At 25.7% G+C, this 19,391-nt stretch overlaps 1 protein-coding gene across 5 annotated transcripts in view; it reads left to right on the forward strand.

The window, feature by feature from the left end:
* Positions 1-19,391, forward strand: part of LOC129611221 (filamin-A) — an 83,811-nt gene that overhangs the window by 38,023 nt on the left and 26,397 nt on the right. For 3 of the 5 annotated variants that reach the window (XM_055524232.1, XM_055524237.1, XM_055524233.1), the window contains exons 3-9: positions 132-782; positions 863-1,168; positions 1,236-2,028; positions 2,086-2,282; positions 2,582-2,929; positions 3,051-3,670; positions 3,741-4,159. In XM_055524232.1, the coding sequence (XP_055380207.1) occupies positions 132-782; positions 863-1,168; positions 1,236-2,028; positions 2,086-2,282; positions 2,582-2,929; positions 3,051-3,670; positions 3,741-4,159 (3,334 nt within the window). Of the gene's footprint in view, positions 1-131; positions 783-862; positions 1,169-1,235; positions 2,029-2,085; positions 2,283-2,581; positions 2,930-3,050; positions 3,671-3,740; positions 4,160-8,500; positions 8,864-19,391 lie in introns of those variants that run through there. The other 2 variants (XM_055524234.1, XM_055524236.1) reach the window with 2 other exon arrangements.

Genomic DNA, 19,391 nt, shown 5'->3' on the forward strand with positions numbered 1-19,391 from the left:
GACTATGTTATGTTAAAGGTTATAACAAAGTTGTATTAGGAATTTTGAATATTTTTTTTTTATAGAAAACAATTAAAAATTAACAACTTAACTAATATTATGTAATTTTCTTTTTTTTTGTGTTTTTCCAGGTTCACGATTGGTCAACAGATTTCTGTGATGGTACACATTTATGTGCTTTAGTTGAAAAACTTCAAACAAAACCATTAAAACCGTCATGGAATCGGCGACCAGCAAATCAACATCATTATTTAGAGAATGCAACTACAGCACTAAATGCTATCGAAGCTGATCATATTAAACTTGTTAATATTGGGAATGTTGATATAGTCAATGGAAATATTAAACTAATCTTAGGTTTAATATGGTCTTTAATTGTTCGTTATCAAATAGGTAGAAGTAAATTCCCACCTAGAAAACTTATGTTAGCATGGCTACAAGCTGCTTTACCTGATTGCCGAATAGCCAATTTAACAACTGATTGGAATAGTGGTGTTAATTTAGCAGCATTATTAGATTATTGTGAACCAGGTTTATTCCCACATTGGAGGAGTTTGGATCCTAGTCAAAGTGTTAGAAATTGTACAAACGCCATGGACATAGCACAAAGAGAATTTGGTATACCAAAAGTTTTAGAACCAGAATATTTAGCATCACCTTGGCTTGATGAATTATCCGGTATGACATATTTATCGTATTTTATGAAACCCGGTGGTCCAGGCTACAATGCAACAATGAGATGGGTCAATACACAAGTTAAAGATAAAGTTACGAATTTTACAGTAAGTCACATTTATTTTATTACGAATGCCTTGGTACAATAACCTTTCTTACAAAAAAAAAAAATTTTTCTTATTTATAGACTGATTGGAACGACGGCAAAGTATTTTGTGAAATTATAAGAAATTTAGGCGGATCGGCTCCAGCGCCTGAAAAATTAAGTGTAGATCCATTTCACTATGAAAACAATATTAGGAAAGCAGTTGAAGCTGGTAATAAACTTGGTGTTAAACCGGTTTTAACACCAAAAGATATGGCAAATCCAGAAGTTGAACACCTTGGCATAATGGCTTACGCAGCTCATTTACAGTGGGTTCCACCAAGACCTCCACTTTCTGATTTAATTAACGTTTATTTAGAAAGCACTTCTGGTCGTGTTGGAGAACCAGTAAGCCTTAAATTCTTGCAAATAAATAACGAAACTGTATACATGACTATTTTTTTCAATATTTTAGGCTCATTTTCGTGTTGATGTCTTGTCACGTGAAGTCGACATACACTCTGTTAGAACTTTCGTTGTTACACCATCTGGTGTAACACATCCAGTTCGTCTTAACAAACATGGAGAAGGCGTTTTTATTCCGGAAAAATATGGCATGCATGAAATAGTTGTAGAAATTGATCAAGATCAACTAGGTGGTCACTTCTTCCGTGTTTTGCCAAGATTTATTCAAGTACCCCCACCTGGTATGGCTCCATGTGCCTTAGGAAGTTTAGTTGAAGTATTAGTTAATGCTACTGGTGCACCAAAAACTGAGGATATTTTAGTAACTGCTGTTAGTCCGACTGGGCGAGCTCATAACTGCCCGCTAAAAAAAGTTGAAGAAGGTCACAGTGCCATATTTAAACCAGATGAAGCTGGTATTTGGGAGATCGCAATTACATATCAAGGCCGACATATACAAGGTGGTCCATTTACTTGCGCAGTTTTCGATCCTGAAGGTGTTTCAGTGCATGGATTAGATGGTGCTATGCCATTAAGAGCTCATGCATTTGAAATAGATGCACGTGGTGTAGGTGTAACTGGTGAACTTCATGTTGACATTGTGCATGATAAAAGATCACTTGTTTGTTCTGTTGAAAAAATTCTTGAAAATAAATATCGAGTAACTTTTATGCCAAGGCAAAACGGAAAATATCGGGTCTATGTTTATTTTAATGGTTATGATGTTAAAGGATCGCCATTTATAATGAGAGTTGGAACCAAAGGAAAATCTGGAAAAACTAGAAGTAGTCCAATGCACGACAGTAAAATATTTGTGATTTTTGAATTAACTATGATTTTATAACATAAAATGTTTTTAGGTAAACACCGTTCTGAAAGTCCTTCAATGCATTATACAACAACAACCAATAAACACAACGACTTTAGAACGGCCAAAAAGGAGCTTTATAATAGTGAACGAGAGCGGTCGTATTCACCATTATATCCTACTTCTTCGAGAACCGAACATGATGGGTACAAATCGAGTAGTTTTTATTCAACAAAGAGAGAAACTGAGGTAATGACAACATTAAATAATCTGCTATCACATTACGGATAAATTCGCAGGATTTTCAAGGGTGCTCTTTAACATTTAAACATTTTTATATATTATAGCAGTAAAACTAACCTTAACACATCAATTCACATACTTTTTCATGTATATACGCTATGCACTTTTACATTTTCCACTATTTTAAACACGAAAAAAAATCAAATTGAATTTTGAGCTTTCTGCAAAATACGTATTCAAAATTTCATTAACAAACAATTTTTTAATTTGGAATATTTTCGAAATTCACTGTATTATACACACAGGTTCATTCCCCAAAATTGGCATCAACACCTACACGTGACATAATGTCACCATCAAAATATGGCACAGAAATTTATTCTTCATCTACTAAAAAGGATGTTAATAAACATAATAATACCCACACTACTACACCAAATAAAAATGATTATTATTTTGAAAAAGAAAACGATTTAATAAAACAACGAAAAAATGAACGAGATATTACGTTAAGTCCGCCTAGAGACTATAACAGTCCATCGAAAACATTTAGCAATAGTTCCAATACATCGAGTTATTTGATTAAAAATATTAGTGAAAATTTTTCCTCAGCGACAGGACACAAAGATAGTCCTGTCGCTAGCCCAGTTAATGTATGACTATTATACTTAGTTATATAAATGTGCAAAGTAACATACAAAAATGCTACTTAGCAAGCAATATCCATTCTACATTGTTAAATTGTAAAGATAGTTTTAAAATTTTAAATTTTAGATTCGTTCCAGCCCTGTGGTACACCAAAGTCCTCTTACTATAAAATCAACCAGTCATTATGAAACTAGTTCAAGAAATGTAACATCAAGTCCTAGAAATTTATCAACATCACCATTGCCGAGGTATTATAATTCATCACCAAGTAATTATACAACAACGGCAACACATCGTATATCAAGCCCATTAACAGTAAATAGAAATACAGATAACATTGAAACCGTAAGGCATGTTGAGAAATCGTATAAAAGCTCTTCAAACTATATTAGTGAATCAAATATTCGTGCGAGTCCTCTAATGAGTTCAACTACAACAACATCGTTAAACCGTAGAACTACTAGTCCAGATCCAATTGTTGACCATTCATCAAATGTTCGTGTTTCTTCTATTAAACCAGCGTCTTCACGTCGTGATAGCTGGGATGTTATAAACAAAACGAAACATTTACTTTCACATAACTCTTTAGAATCGCTAGCGAATATGACTGAACGGCAATTGAATACAGATTTATCATATAACCGTCCAGATATTGACCATGAAACGCATAAGAATACTCAGTACAATAAATATTCACTAATATCATCACTGGGAAGGCGGGGTTCAGATGATATAGACAATATTAGGTATGTTAATTGCTTTCAATAGACATTAACTTGAAAATATTTTTATTCAATTTGCCCCTTTTGCTTTTAGATCCGGTGGAGTAACTATTAAACAAGCTGATAATTCTTATGGTTCACGTAATAATTATACAACAACAATTAAAGAAGAAACGAAACGTACTGTAACTGAACGTACCGGTACTGGCAATAATTACGGGACAACAACTGAACCAATTTATTCAACAAGGTTTCGTCCAATAGATAATAATGCTACAGGTGCTAGAGCTATCAGAGTTCAAGATATACCTAATGGATCAATGGGTCGTCCAGTTGAATTCGAAATTGATGGATCAAAAGCCGGTTCAGGAAATTTAGAAATTTTAGTTAATGGTGGTCGTGTTACATCGTCCGTAAGATCTTTAGGTGGTCAACGATTTGTTGCTAGTTTTACACCCCATGAACCCGGAACACATACAGTGCAGATAACATTTAATGGAGACACAGTGCCCGGTAAGTTATTCTTATATATATATAGATTTTTTATTAAAAGTCTTGATATCTTTTGGCTTTAATTTATTATACCTTGAAAAATTCGTCAGTAATAAGTTTTTAATATTTTTTAATTTTACAAAAAACGATGACATATTTTATGAAATTATTTATCATAATCAATCAGAAAATTAAAAAAAGAAAAGAAAATAACTCCCACGAAAAATTTAAAGCAAAATATCGTAAGAATGTTAAATGTAGGTTGATTTCTTAAGCTCATATGTTTTTCGATTTAAAATCAAAATTCTTCGTGTGAATAAAAAATAATTATGAATAAATGTAGTTCTATATAGCTAGTTACCTAATTAAGAATTATTTGAAGGTAAAGAATTTTTTGAAAATTTCATCATTATTATTTTGAATCTTTACGAGAATCAAATTTTTTTTTAAGTATGCGGGCAAGAATACATTTAATTCGATTTAAATCGTGTAGGTAGACTCATACTTTTATTTGTGTCAAGTTTTAATTAGTTATTCAAAAGCGAATTTAATTTTTAATTAAATCTGAAAAACTAAATAAAAAAAGGACTTAATGAAATCATTGCGAGCAGGCAAATCCGTTTAATGATATAAGCATTGCAAGTAGGCGAATATTTATTTCTGCAAGCAGACTATTTTAAAATTTTGCAAAATCAAAAGATGATGAAACCAGACATTTAACATTTAAGTTAACAACTGTAATAAATAATTAGTAAATTTTATTTATTTTAATTTTTGTTGTCTTTCACAAACATTCCAATAAAGGAAACTCAAAAAATTATGTAACTACTTAGATAATGTACCTAAATTTTCAAAATTCTACTTTACATAAAATTGCATATATTTAGGATGAGCATCAAACATATTTTTCTACCAGTTGTTTCCAAATTGTTACACAATAATGTTTTAAGCTATAAGCAAATCGTTAATTCAAAATTTTGCTATTGGTAAAGGAAAATTGAAAAATACTTATATTTTAAAGAAAAATCATAAAAATATATAAATTTTCACAATGTGTTAATATTAGATCGCATAATTTTATAAAATTTTTCTCCTTTAAAATTCTGTTCACACGCCTGGTTCGTAAAGAATTAATAATAATTAATGGAAAGAATAGCATAGGAAAATATTTAATAATATTTCGGTACTTTAAATAATTTTATAATAATAAATTTTTTTATAAAACATGTAAAATGTTGTAAGCTTTTTAGGAAAATTGCAATAATTTTAATATAAAAAATTGCATATACATATTCAAATACCAAGAAAACACGAGCTCATTAATGCCTCATAATTGAATGGTAAATAATTTTGGTATCATTCACATTTTTTCGGGAGTTTATTTGAAATGTTGCATTTCTAATTGAGCGAAAATTAATATCGAAAAAAAAAATATGTCTCGTAATAGATTTGTATGTTTTAATTTAGATCATGCAAAATTGGATTTTTGAATTTTTGCACCGTTGGAAGTCCAAAATTTATGATTTTATTTAACTTCAATTATATACATTTATAATTTAGTAATATAAATTTAATATTATAATTAAATCTAAATTACAAATAATGACCGCGCGTTTGTGCTTTTAACACTATTTAGAAAAAGTTCAAAGTAATAAAAAATATGTTAATAATCTTAATAAATGCTTAAGTTAAAAGCCAACCGCAAATAATGTAGTTCAAGGCTAAAATTTTATATGCTCTCCATTTTAATTATTCAAACTATAAAATATAAACTTTATCAAAAGAAGAAGCAACAATTAAAAAGATTTCAAAAATTTCTTTCGAATGCTCAAATGAAAGATCAAAATATAAGATTATTATGAAAATATATTATGGAGATGCTATCGTATTTTAATTTAATTTTAAGAAGAAATATTCATAAATACACACACATTATATATTTGTAATCACTTATCATACATATATACTTATATGTATTTAAATAATATAAACGTGCAAGGTAAGTACAACTATATATTTTTGTATAACTTTTATTTACAAATTGATACTAACAAGTACTCGTATATATTCAATTTCATATAAACACTGACAAAAAATTTTAATATTATTTTTATATTGTGATGATCACGTCAATCATTTTTATATAGTAAACAATCTCTCTCTTTATATTGCTCATGATTCATGAATCATGATCATAGCTAAATTACATACACAATATTGTTCGTTGTTAAAATTTTAAGAGATACTAGAATTAACAAAATTTCCCCAATGTAAACAGTTATAATATGTCTTAAATTTTCCTCTATTTTCTTCGTTAAATACGATACCAACGAAGATATAACAAAAAAAAAAAAAATTATTTGTACTATACGATTTAAACAAATTAACAGTTAAAATGCAGAATTGCTTCGTTAAATAGTTATAGTATATATGTATAACATTTATTTTTTTGTTTGAATTTTATCTTATTTTTATACACGTAGTGTAAACGTTATCATTTTCTCTTAAAATGTTGTGAGAGAATAAAAACATGTTTTAAAATTCTACTCACTGATATTAAATTCTCTCGAATTTCCTAAGAAATGTGTTTAAATTTTTTTTCAACGAATGATTATAAAAAGATATTAAACAATATTGCCGTACTGCTTTTATGGTAATTAAGTATAGAGAATCTTAAAAATTGTCTCAATAGTGTTGAAACAGTAAGTTTTTTTAATATCGTTAAAAAAACACAAGATAATAGCATTAACTAAATTTGTAAAGTAGGGATGGTAATATTACTATTAAAGTATTTGTTACATTTTTATGAAATATATTATTATACAAAATAAAAAATGTTACCTTCGCAAACTAATAAAATATAAAAACTGTTATGTAAACTAAGAGTGTCATTTTAAAAACATTTTTTTTTTCTCATCGAAGCTACTTACATGCCATTCCTTGGCAACCCATAGTTAGTTATGTGTTTTACCACCAAAACCTCCTCTTTATATTCTGGTACTAGTGCCCTTAGACCAACCATCAAATTTTCTTTGATATAAATTGAAGAAGATTCAACGCTCCCCGATTTGTTGAAGCGCATTTTGCGGTAAATCAGAAGCAAAGTCCTCTTTAGCCTTCTGAAAGAATCCCGGATAACAAGCAGCCGAGAGGCCTCTATATTGAGATGTTGCTCCAGATGAGCTCTGTGTCTCATCGCCTTTTCGTTAATTTCGTCAACTACATATGGAAGTTTTAGATCTCTGTACAAATCTCCATTTCGCACATACCAAGGGGCATCCACCATAATCCGTAAAACCCTATTCTGGAACGTTTGTATTCGCTGGACATGTATTTGTTTGGCACATCCCCACTTTTTACATGTATTCAACATTTTTACATGTATTCAACCGAAAATTAAAAGTGCCTCACTATTGTACTATTTGTTTGCGTGAAAAATTGAATGGGTATCAAATAATGCCGAATTTTCAACATTAAAAGGTCACAAACAATTCGAGTAACATTTTTCTACGTGAACGTGAACCTATTATATTTTTTAAATTTTGATGTGTTTTTTGAAATTTCCTGTGGAACAAACCTTTTTAAAATTTTCTCTAAAAAAAAAATTAAAAATCACATTCCAAATCTCATTTTTTCAATCAAGTAAATGTCATAATAAATTTATATAACAATATTTAAAATCTTGTATTAGTACAAGTTTAGTCAATGTTTTAAAATTTTTAAGAGGAATATTCAAAATATTCAAAATCCAATAAAATAAATTACTTATATAAATCTACAACTAACATAAATCGAAAATGGGAACTCTAATATTAAAGTGGTTTTAAAGGGCAAAATTCAAATTTAGAATTTAAAATAAAATTAACAAAGGTTCCTACCACTATCATGCAAATTTAAAAACTACATTCATACGAATTTTGCATTTATATCAAAATATATATATAATAATAATAGTTGTTGTTGTTTCTTATTCTGAGAGCAGGTATTTATATATACACCGTTTTCAAAAATATACTGAGAGTAAAATTAGTAAGATACCTACCTAACCTTACTTACCTTTATTAAATTTGTTATTATTACTATTTTTTTTTGTTTTTTGTTATACGAAAGTAATATCTAGAGAAATATTTTGTTATTGTATTCGGATTCGATAAAAATTATGTTTATATTTTCTTTAGTCTGCGTTGTTAGCTCTTTCAAATCGGTTCGCTTAAAATTAAAACGTTAAAAAAAACGGTCGCGTATCGCGTTTTGTTATACTTACCTTTCTTTTTTATTTTGGTTTTGTTTTTTTTTTTTTTGTTTTTATTTGAATATCTTCAAGAATCGCATCTTTTTTTTATTGTTTTAAAATAATAATAAAAAAGAAAACAAAAACACGTTTCGCGATTATTTATATAACTTTTATACTACAAATATAAAAAAAAAAAATAGTATAACATTAATAATATGTGAAAAAATATGTGTATTTGCCTATATATAAGTTATATACATAAAAGTACATAATACATCCATATATAATAATGTATTTCTAAAAAAAATAAAAAAAAAACCGGAATTTTAGAAAAAAAATATTTTTTTTTAAATAAATGAATTATTTTACTGTACCTCTAGACAATTTTTATGCAGAAAAAGAAGAGGAAAACTTGAATAGTTTTTTTCTTAATTAATTTAAAATAATATTAAAAATATTTTAAGTATTTGAAGTGTTTTAATTTTTAAAAGGTATATTTTTTTTTAATTTTATTATAAGTAATTATAATTGTTTTATGAATATTACCTTTTTATGCTAACTTTCTTTTTAAAATTATAATTTTAGTCTGTGAATTACAATTTTGAAATTAAAATCAAAAAACAAATAAAAATATTACAATTTAAAAGAGAAATAACAATTAAACATTAAAGTGTAATTTAATTATTAATTTTTTATATTCATAATTAAAATGCCAAAAGATATTTTGAAAAATAATATTAAAACAAAAACCTGAAAGGAGAGAATTGAATGAAAATGTTTTCATACTTTTTGCTAAAATGCAGCGAAATAAGCGCAAATTAATCTTAACTGCAATCGACATTGAATGATCAGCTATTAAAATATTTTACTAATAAATATACCTATGTATATAAATATTTTGATAATCGCCATTTTGTTTAAATGTAATTTTATAAATTATAAAATGTTTCTTGAAAATTAAAGTACCCACACATTTATTTTATAAGAACAGAAATAAAATTTTGTTCCATCTGAAAAAATACGACTATAAAATTTTTTATTTTGTTTTACAGGGTTGAACAGTAACAATGGTGCATTATTTTGCTCTTTTTTTTTTAATTTTTTTTATTAGTTATTGTTTTATACATTTTTTGCAATAATACCTTGTTTATGCACAAAAAAACAACGTAAAAATAATTTTTATATTTCTACCGATAGATGACGTGTATATTATGTTATAATATCCAGATAAACAACTTTTTGTTTTAACATTTATTTTTTTTTTGTTGTTTTTGGTAGGTCTATATGTATGTACATACTATAGTTGTCATGGATGTGTAGAAATTTGTAAACATAATATGCATATACATAAGTATATTTTTAAATGTAATAATATTAAATTGCAATTCGATTGAAAATATATGCATGCATGGTTTATTCTTAAACATGATTTATTTATGTACAATAACGTGTATATGAATATAAGCGCCCCAAGTATGTTGAGTGATCAACATCTGTGCATTGGTTTGTGCAATGTGCATAAAGTGGCTATGTAGGTACATACGTTCTTAAACACAGATACGTTTATCTTAGATTTAAATTGCAAAAATAAAAATTTGACTCTATACAGATTGACATATGTATGTATGTATCGTATGTATATGCAGGTAAACAAGTATTATTTTTATAATAAATACACAATTTACATATTATTATGCACTTATGTATGCAGACATTCTGAATATTAACATGTGGTTAGATTTGTTTCGCTTTACGTTTTCAATGCATGTATTATAATTGATATATTGAGGAAACATTAATTTATTTAAAATAAGGAATTCATATACCACCATAAATCGATAAATATGTTATATATGTATATATATATTTATAGATAAGAATAATGGTACATATTATGTAGGTATAATATTTTAAAAATTACTCATTCTGTTTAGGTTGTCAAAATTAAAATTATGTTGTTGTTCCAACATTTATTGAAAATTCTTGTTTCTGCGTTTATTTATGGTGCTGTTGCGCTGTTTAAGTTTGTTTTGTTAGTAGAATTGTAGAATGTATGTATGTAAAAACTAAAAAAAAAAAGAAGAAAAATTTGTAAGAAATATGATCGGAGTAAAAAAGAAAAAAAATTTTTAATTTAAAAAATTTTAATTAATAAAGGAATTTTAAGAATTTGATATCTTGTTTCAGCAGTATGCGTTTATATTATGTTACTTTAATAATTTAATCAAACCCATGAATGCATATAAGCTAGCTGGAATAAATTGAATTTGTGTGACACACCCAAGTCGCATATTTATAATTTAATCTTAGAATAAAATATTGAAACGCACATCTTATAAGATTAAAATGTGATAGCAATTTATTTTATAGATATTATTAGTATATGTGTATATTTTAAATACATGCCTACTTAGTACGAAAAAAATTTAAGAATATCATTGGAAATTTATAAAACTAAGTAAAATATAAGCGGGTTTTTTTCACAGTTTCATTGACCTTTTGACCGAATTTTTAATTTTATTTCTTCTTCTCTTCTCTAGACTCTTGGTTAAATCTTTTTTTCTTATTGTGTTTTATGCTGTTGCTTATTCCATTTTCTTTTTTGAAATTTTTGGATTTTGGATAAAATTTTAGTATGATAATGGTATATGTACATACATATGTATTTATGATATTATGTATATACATCTATATTACGATATCTAAATAAATAAGTTCTCGTAATAATGTTAAAATATGTCGAGTTAATTTCTTTGGTTTAGGATTTTAGTTGATTGTACTACATTTTGTGCTTATTTTTTGTTAAATTTTTCTAAAATAAAGAATAGTTTTGGTACCTATTAAATTTAAGAATTTTTCTTTTGCCGACTTTTCCCTCTTTTAATAATATAATTATAGATAAAGCTAGAAGTATATATACATAATAAATATGTGAACACCGTATGTACAGATATTAAATTTAGGCAGTATATAAGCTATTTTCAGTGCAAAATCCACTTAAATCCAAAAAGCTGCAGTCAAATTATTAAATACCGGGCAAACGGATCGAAAATTTGCATTTCAATTTCTTTTTTTGCTAATACAGAGCAAAACGTTAATAATGAATATTAAATAAGATTTAGGGGTTAGTAGCAAAATAAAATATATTCGTTCCTACTAGAATAAGTTAGAGTACTTTATTAAAATAATTTTATTTACAAAATCATGCAATTTATATAAAATTCTTAAGAATACGTTTTAAAGCATTAAAAATTCTATTTGAATATTAATTCGCCACCTGAAATAGTAAATCCGACTCTGTTATATTAATCATAAAGGTACATATTAAATACTCGTACGAACGTAAATATGTGCATACAATATTATACAAAATTCAACAAATAGGAATGGTTGAATTGATGATTTAATTTTTTTTTTAATCCCATACCTATGATTAAAATCATTTGTATATAGTTTAGTTGAATTTCCTTGTTTAGAATTAAATTTAGTTTTCGTTTATTGAATAATATTTTAAGGAAACATCGAGATTTTATTTTCAAAATAAATTATATAAAAAATTTTAGAAAAATGTGGCACCTTTATGTACCTAACATCATACTATCGTGACACTGTAATTATTATTTTCGCACTGCATTTCGTTTGGGTTTTTATTATTGAATTTTCAATTTTTTTTTTTATATGTATACTTAATATAAATTTAGTTTATAAAATCAGAGAATACTAATGAAAAAAGTAATTTCCAAAAAATTCTCCAACTAACTTAAAATATTATTTGTAAAATTTTTACATATAGGCAAAATTTTATGACCGCTAGGTTACCTTCGGTAACCTTTAACTTAAATAACTTCATTAACTTAATTTTTTTATAAATTTCGAAATTTTATTTAATATTTTTTTTGGATTAAGAAATTTTTAAGTAACAAAATAATTTTATACATACATACATAACCTATGTGTATTGCAATTTACCTATTCCAATTTTGAGGTGCGTTATACGAACATTAGTTACACATCTAAATTGTTATTACTTATTCATATTGTATAATTTGATACGCCAAGTTAAACATTTGTGATTTATTTTTATAAGAGAAAATATTTAGAGCAAAATCATTGCTTTTATAATAAGTATATTTAATAATGTTGGATTTATGAAATATCATTAATATAACCTCAAAAAAGAAAATTTCAAAAAATCATTTATCAGTTTTCTTCAAAATTATACCAGATTTCCTTTAAAAAAAAACCAAAAACTTCCATATTGGTTTGTAATTTAAACTTTTTTACTGAACGAGTGAAGTAGAAAAAAATTCAATTAATTTATTGCATATAGAAAAAGAAAATTCAATTCAATATTATAGTGTCCCCGACTTTTAGTATTTCTGCTCACAATTTAATTTCGTTAGTTTGTTACTTCATGATTTACTTGTTGTGTTAACCAGACCTTTTATAAATAATTATACTTTTTCATGTACCATAATAAAACTAACTATCTTGCACTTGTAAGTTATCTTATGTGTACTATCTTTATATCTGAAATTATTAAATTACATAGTTCAATTTTATTCTATAAAAATCTGAATGATCACTTACCTTGATTTTATTTCAAATATTTTAATAATAAAATTTAATTATTAAAATTTGAATTAATACACTCACTTTATTTAAAAAAAATTGTAAGTGAAACTGGAAATCTTGGAGTTGTTATATAGTTGTAATTTTCATTATTTTCCAAATATTGTAGATTAATATATAACGCATTCTGAATTCAATAAATGCAATACAAGTCGATCTAGAACTAAATTGAAAAAATAACTATTTCTTTGTAATATAGATGACATACACATATTATATGAATGGTCCATAGAAAACAGTTAGCATTCTAAGGTACAATTAAGGATATTGAACTGAGTAAAAAAAAATAAAATATCAATTAGGTTGTTCTTACAAGTATTTTTTAAGTTACACATATGGAAATTGGCAATATCTTGCCTTTAAAATTTTCAAAATTCTTATGAAACTTATACCTTTAAATTTTCAATCTTCCATTTATAAATGGAGTAGGATTTGGAAAAAATAAAATCATATTGGAAATGTTTTTAACTGCATATTTTAGCTGTTTCATGTTCAAGCCATCTCGTAACGCCTATAGATGTCCGAATTCAAGAAATATTATTTTATTTTCAGGAGTTTACATTACAATTAAGGACTTAAACCAAATTTTATACTGCTTTACCATTACTTAATTATTTTAATAAAAATATATAATGAGTAATTTATTACTTTAATAATTTTAATTAATTAAAATTTAGTATTCATGTTTATTAGTTTTCAGCCACAAAATACTTAATTAACATATTTATGAATATATACGATTGTGTAGTCTCTTAAATTGAATTTATTAAATTTCAAATGCTTTGGGTAGTGAATTAAACCGCATAAAACTTATTATTCAAAAATATTATTTAAACAAATTTTTCGCGTGACATTTCCATTATATACGGGTATAAAAAAAATGGTATGGTTTTTATAAAAACATTTTTTTTTTTACAAAATGTTAACATGCTAAATTTAATAGTTTTGAAAGAAAATTGAACTAAAATCAATTATTTTATTTAAAAAACCATGTGGTTCATTGTTTTAGTTTCATTAATTTGCAATTTTGTTTTTCAAAGAGCCGCAAAATATTTTTTTTTTTAAATGTAAGTGTGAAACTAATTAGAAAATTAATTTCTAATTCTATTTTATATATGATTATACAATTTGGAAAAAAAAAATCGAAATTATTATTATAATTAAAAATATTAAGTATACGATCCGAATTTATTCAAATGCTGATTCATATTATGTATAACACTTAAACGTAATGTACTTGATAATGAATTTAATTCAAATTAGTTTCATATTATTAAATTGAAATTATTATTTAAAATGTTGTATGATGCCAGCCAATTTTAATTTTGTTACCATATTTGTAATATTTAATAATAACTACAGTGGAATTTAATTATACACATGCTCATAAACATGAAATTTGTATTGTTTTATTATTAGTTATATAAGCTTTTAATTAATACTTAAAATAAAATGAAGTATAGGTAATTAAAAATGTTAAAAAATTTTGAATGTTTTAAATTTTTGGTTAAAGAGACAAAATCAAGGTTAATAGCCAAGATATACTTATAATATTTTTTTTGGAATTTAAGAAACAGTTATGAGTTGCACACAAAATATTAATATAATGAATACAAGTAACTAAAATTTCTTTAAATATAATAGAAATTTAGTTAAGTTGTATAGTAGACAAGAAGAAATTTGGGTAACTTTAAGTTGAATATGGGTTACATTAACTGTAATAAATAATTAAACGCCTTCTTGCTATTAAAAATTTATATAAGATAGCCCAATTTACATTATCGATTTGAACAATTTAATTTTTTAATGAATTATGACCAAGTAGCACATTTTCTCAAAATTTTTGTCATACAGTGAACAGCCGCTAAGCAGCATTTTATACATGTCAACTCAATCTATTTACAAAGCAATTTTTTTCACAGTAGAATTTTTTTTATTCATTGACCCGTGCTGTTTCTGTGTTACGAGCAGAGTAACTGTGATACTTACATTTTTATCATAAATAACGTCTGCCTGTAGGTACCGATTTTTCTGAAATTTTTCACAATTTTAACTATATAGCTATTCTCGAAATTTTATCAAAGTACGTTTTTCAATTCTAAAATTGTGGTTGAAACCCAAGAATCGATAATTCGATGTGCGGTTAAAAAAATTTGTAGTTTGTCGCTTAATAATCAGAATCTATTCATCAGAGTTTTTAAGAATTCAAAATTTTTTCTTCTTAGTTTTTTTTTTTCATAATCATTCCTTCAACTTAAACAGGATTTTATTTTAAAAGGCGTTCAGAACTACGATTGTATTAAAAATATTCTAACATATTTCTTTTTTATTGCTTTCTGTTTTCTATTTAATTCAATATTTTGTTGTTGTTTCTGGTTTAAACGTTCTGAATTTGATTCTAGCTTCATTTTTGTTTTATAAATTTCTAGAATGACGATCAACGATTAAATTTTTATTGCATACAAAATTATAGGTTTGTATTTTTGTTTTTTAAAGGCATTCCAAAAACTCACCTTTCAAGTTACCTGTATTTTTTTTTGTTTTTTTTTTTTAATGTTTTGTTTTCTTGAATAGACAATTTTTGGTTGCCTTCTTTGATTATTCGTGTTGTTGGCTTTATTTTCTCTTTAATGTTTTTATTCTATTATGCTGTCTGCCTGCCATTTTTCAATTTCTTTTTGAATATAAGAAAATAATGAATATTATCTTTCTTTTACCTTACGCTTTTACCATTCTTATAAAATTCTAAAAATGTATAGGTATGTTTATATGTTATTACATATTATTTTAAAATTGCAACCCCGGAAGAAAAACAAGTTTCAAACAAAAAAATAAAAAAGGTTGATTTTCATAGGTGCGTTTTCTTATAATGAGCTTGTACCTGTAATATAAAAATTAACATAATTGGCATAAACATATCTATACATCCCTATATACATACCTAAAATAGTTGTCTTAAACATATAGCGAGTATTTACTTGAAGGAAAATAAAGGAAATTATGTAGGTAATTTAGTTCGTAACTGAAGTGAACAATTGATTAGAAAGAACTGAGTACTTTTCATAAAGTATAACATCGTAAAATTGTTGTAAAATAGTTGTATTAAGTAATTGTATAGGTAATGTGCGTTCACCCTAGAAAAGTCTAGTGAAAATAATTGATGTACTTATGGATATAAGTAATTCTATTGAAAACAAACATAATTGCTATTTCTTTACTGGGAATAACTATTCAGTATTAATTTGTACAGTACAAATACGTACACAAAACTTATGATGAAATCTAATTTATAGTAAATCCCATCCATAATAAGTACTAATGCTAAATTTCTTAAACGGCAAACTAAATAAAATATTTCAAAACAACAATTGTATAGTGTTATTATTGAAAGCAGAAAACCAAATTCAAATTACTTTATAAGTACTAATAATGATTGTAATTTGTGTTGAAAAATTTTTTGAAATCTTCCGCTTGCTTAAAAATAGTTAAAAATAAAAATGAATTATGATTTTAGTGCAGGTTAATAATAAAATTTGGCAAGTCTAAGGAGAAATGAACACCTTCTAAATATCTATACCTATATTGTGTTTTCTGTGAACTTTGTGTCAATAACACTGTAATGTAAACAGTTTTAAGCTTACTTTGCAACTAATTATTGTAGAGCTCCTGTTCCAATAATTAGAAAACGAGTTACATGACAGACATCACTTCAGTATTTCAGTAAAGTAAATGAAAACTATGGAAATTTGCGGCCATTTTTATTTAAAATGACGTTTTGAACCATTTGATAATCAAAATGAAATACAAAACTGTTGCTGCACAAAAATTACTTAATTTTCCTTGTGTCTTCTTACATCTACAACTATGTATTAATTATGTGACTTAAAAAAAAATTAAAAACACATTTCATAAATGGCAGTGCCTTGTAGTTTCGTTTACATTTTAGTGGTAGTATTTTTGTAGTTAGCATCGACAATATTGATATTGGACATAAAAAAGTCAAGAAAAACATTTTTCTTCTCAAAATATTTCAAAACGAATTCAAAACTTGATATAAAATTATTGAATTCCAAATATATTTTGCTGTTCAAATGATATTATAATCTCGTTCCCAAATTTGGTTTACAATATTATTTTACTAGCCGTCATTCTAATATGGTTATTTCGTATTTGTAGTCAATATAATAATAACCGGTATCTATTCTTTTGGAATAACGGTGCAAATATGTATTTTATGTTTTTAATATATGTTAATATGTGTAATTTAAATTAATATTTGGATATCGCATTAACTAAATTTAATTTATAAAATTTTAGAAACTTTTACTAATTTACAGAAAAACTAAAACGACACAATTTGAACTGAAGAAATAAGTAACAAGAGTTGTACGGCCGTTTTACAATGAAAAAAGGAAAAGACAAAAATTCTTTAATTAAATCTCATTTAAATGATTAGTGCTTTTTAAAACTGTTTGATGATAAAAGTTAGTTGGAATAACTTTTTATAAAAAAATGCATATAGTACCTATACACTGTGAGCTGCATACATAATGCGCAGTTTGAATGATTTAGTAATTCCAGTATTTTGTTATTGTTAAATTTTAAATTTGAATTTTTAAACCATTTTATTTTTCCTATATTTACTTTAAATAAACAGTTGTAGCTTGTAATACAGCTCATATGATATTAAACATGAGTTGGCATTTGTAATTTTTGTTTGAAACAATTTAGGGCGGTGTATCGAATAGTGTTGACTGTTGACAAAGTGGAATATTTTTGTCGAAAAATTATTTTTCAAAAAAAATTAAATATTTTCCTTTCGGATTTCACTCTATAGAAAGAACAGTTTTTATTTCCAAAAAATGTCAAAATGTCATAGTTCAAGCTTTTAAAAAAATTTGCTTGAGCATTTACCATTTAATATATTTTGGATTGACAAATGCTTCAATTGACATTTGAATTTTTATTAAAAATACTAAATAGATTTGAATGTATCGAGGAAGCTGAAATTACCAATGATGATCTCTTAGAATCACTTAAAATTTGGTACTGTTAATTTTATTTTACTTAAAAAACAGATTATACAAGCCATAGTTTAACCGTTTGAGTGCCAAAAATTTGCATATCTTTACCTCAAAATGCCGTGTAAAAAATGACTTTTAAAAAAAAAAATCATTTTTAAAAACTTCTAAATATTCATCGATAATTAACAGATTTTCTTGATTTTTTCTGTGTTTTTTTGAAGAATTATAGTAGTTATTGGAATAAAGTAAACAATATAATGAACACAATATTTTATTTAGAAAAAAAAAAAACATGAAACAAAAAAAATTAACAATTGTGTTTTCCTGAACATTCGGTGTGCAGCTCCTTTTTACACCGAATGCACCATCCTTGTGACTACAGACCACACAGCGACACATCATTACTTTGGTCAGTATAATCATCACTCGAACTATCACAAATTTTTTTACATTTTCGTTTCGCACGAGAAACTTCGCGAAGCAATCGACGATCGGCAGTTTTCGGGAACATTCGATTTGACGAAAATCGAAGATCGGCATTCTAACGGTTCAAGAAAAGCTTAGCATGCTTTCGCGAAACATATTTTCCCTTTTTATCACAAATCCATTTTAAAAATCACTGAAAAAAATCTATAATATAAAACGGAATATTTTTTTACAAGTTGAATATTTTAGCATTTTTTTGAGCAAAATTAGCATATTTTTTTTGGACCATTTTGGCAACACTGGTGTTATGTTAAAATTAAAAAATACCAAATTTTATTTTCAGGTGTATTTGCAAAAATCATTATTTCCACGTGTTCCCAATATTATTGTGATTCCTTCATACTACTGCCCCCAAATCCGTCGTTCTGCTTCTCCTGTTTTGTAGTTCAGTAAACTCTTTTACATTGTTTTCTCTTTCGAAAGTAATTCTAAATCTCGTATTCATTATTTTTACAATATTAAGTATAACTTTTGATTTGATTATAATGACTTTTCAACTACCATTATTATTTATCCACCTATTAAAAATAAATATAATTTATTTTAAAAGTTTATTGACCATTTCAGTAGTTTCTCAACACATAATTATATTTACACTCATTTATATTATGTGCACTTTATTTTATTTAATTTATTTTTTTTTTTATTATTTATTTAATTTATTTTTTAATAAGTTTTTAAGAAAAAAACGCTAATGTCATATTGGAGAAAAACATCAACCCAAATCAATCTTAACAAAAGCACATATGTACAAATGTACTCATATAGCAAAAACAATTTTTTTATTATTTTTTAAATTATAAATGTAATTATTTCATAATAATAAATCAAATATATTTTTATTATAATTATTAAAACACAAAAATAAGAAAAATCG

This window comes from Condylostylus longicornis, unplaced genomic scaffold (assembly GCF_029603195.1).
Source record: "Condylostylus longicornis isolate FDR11 unplaced genomic scaffold, ASM2960319v2 ptg000048l, whole genome shotgun sequence".
NCBI lineage: Eukaryota > Metazoa > Arthropoda > Insecta > Diptera > Dolichopodidae > Condylostylus > Condylostylus longicornis.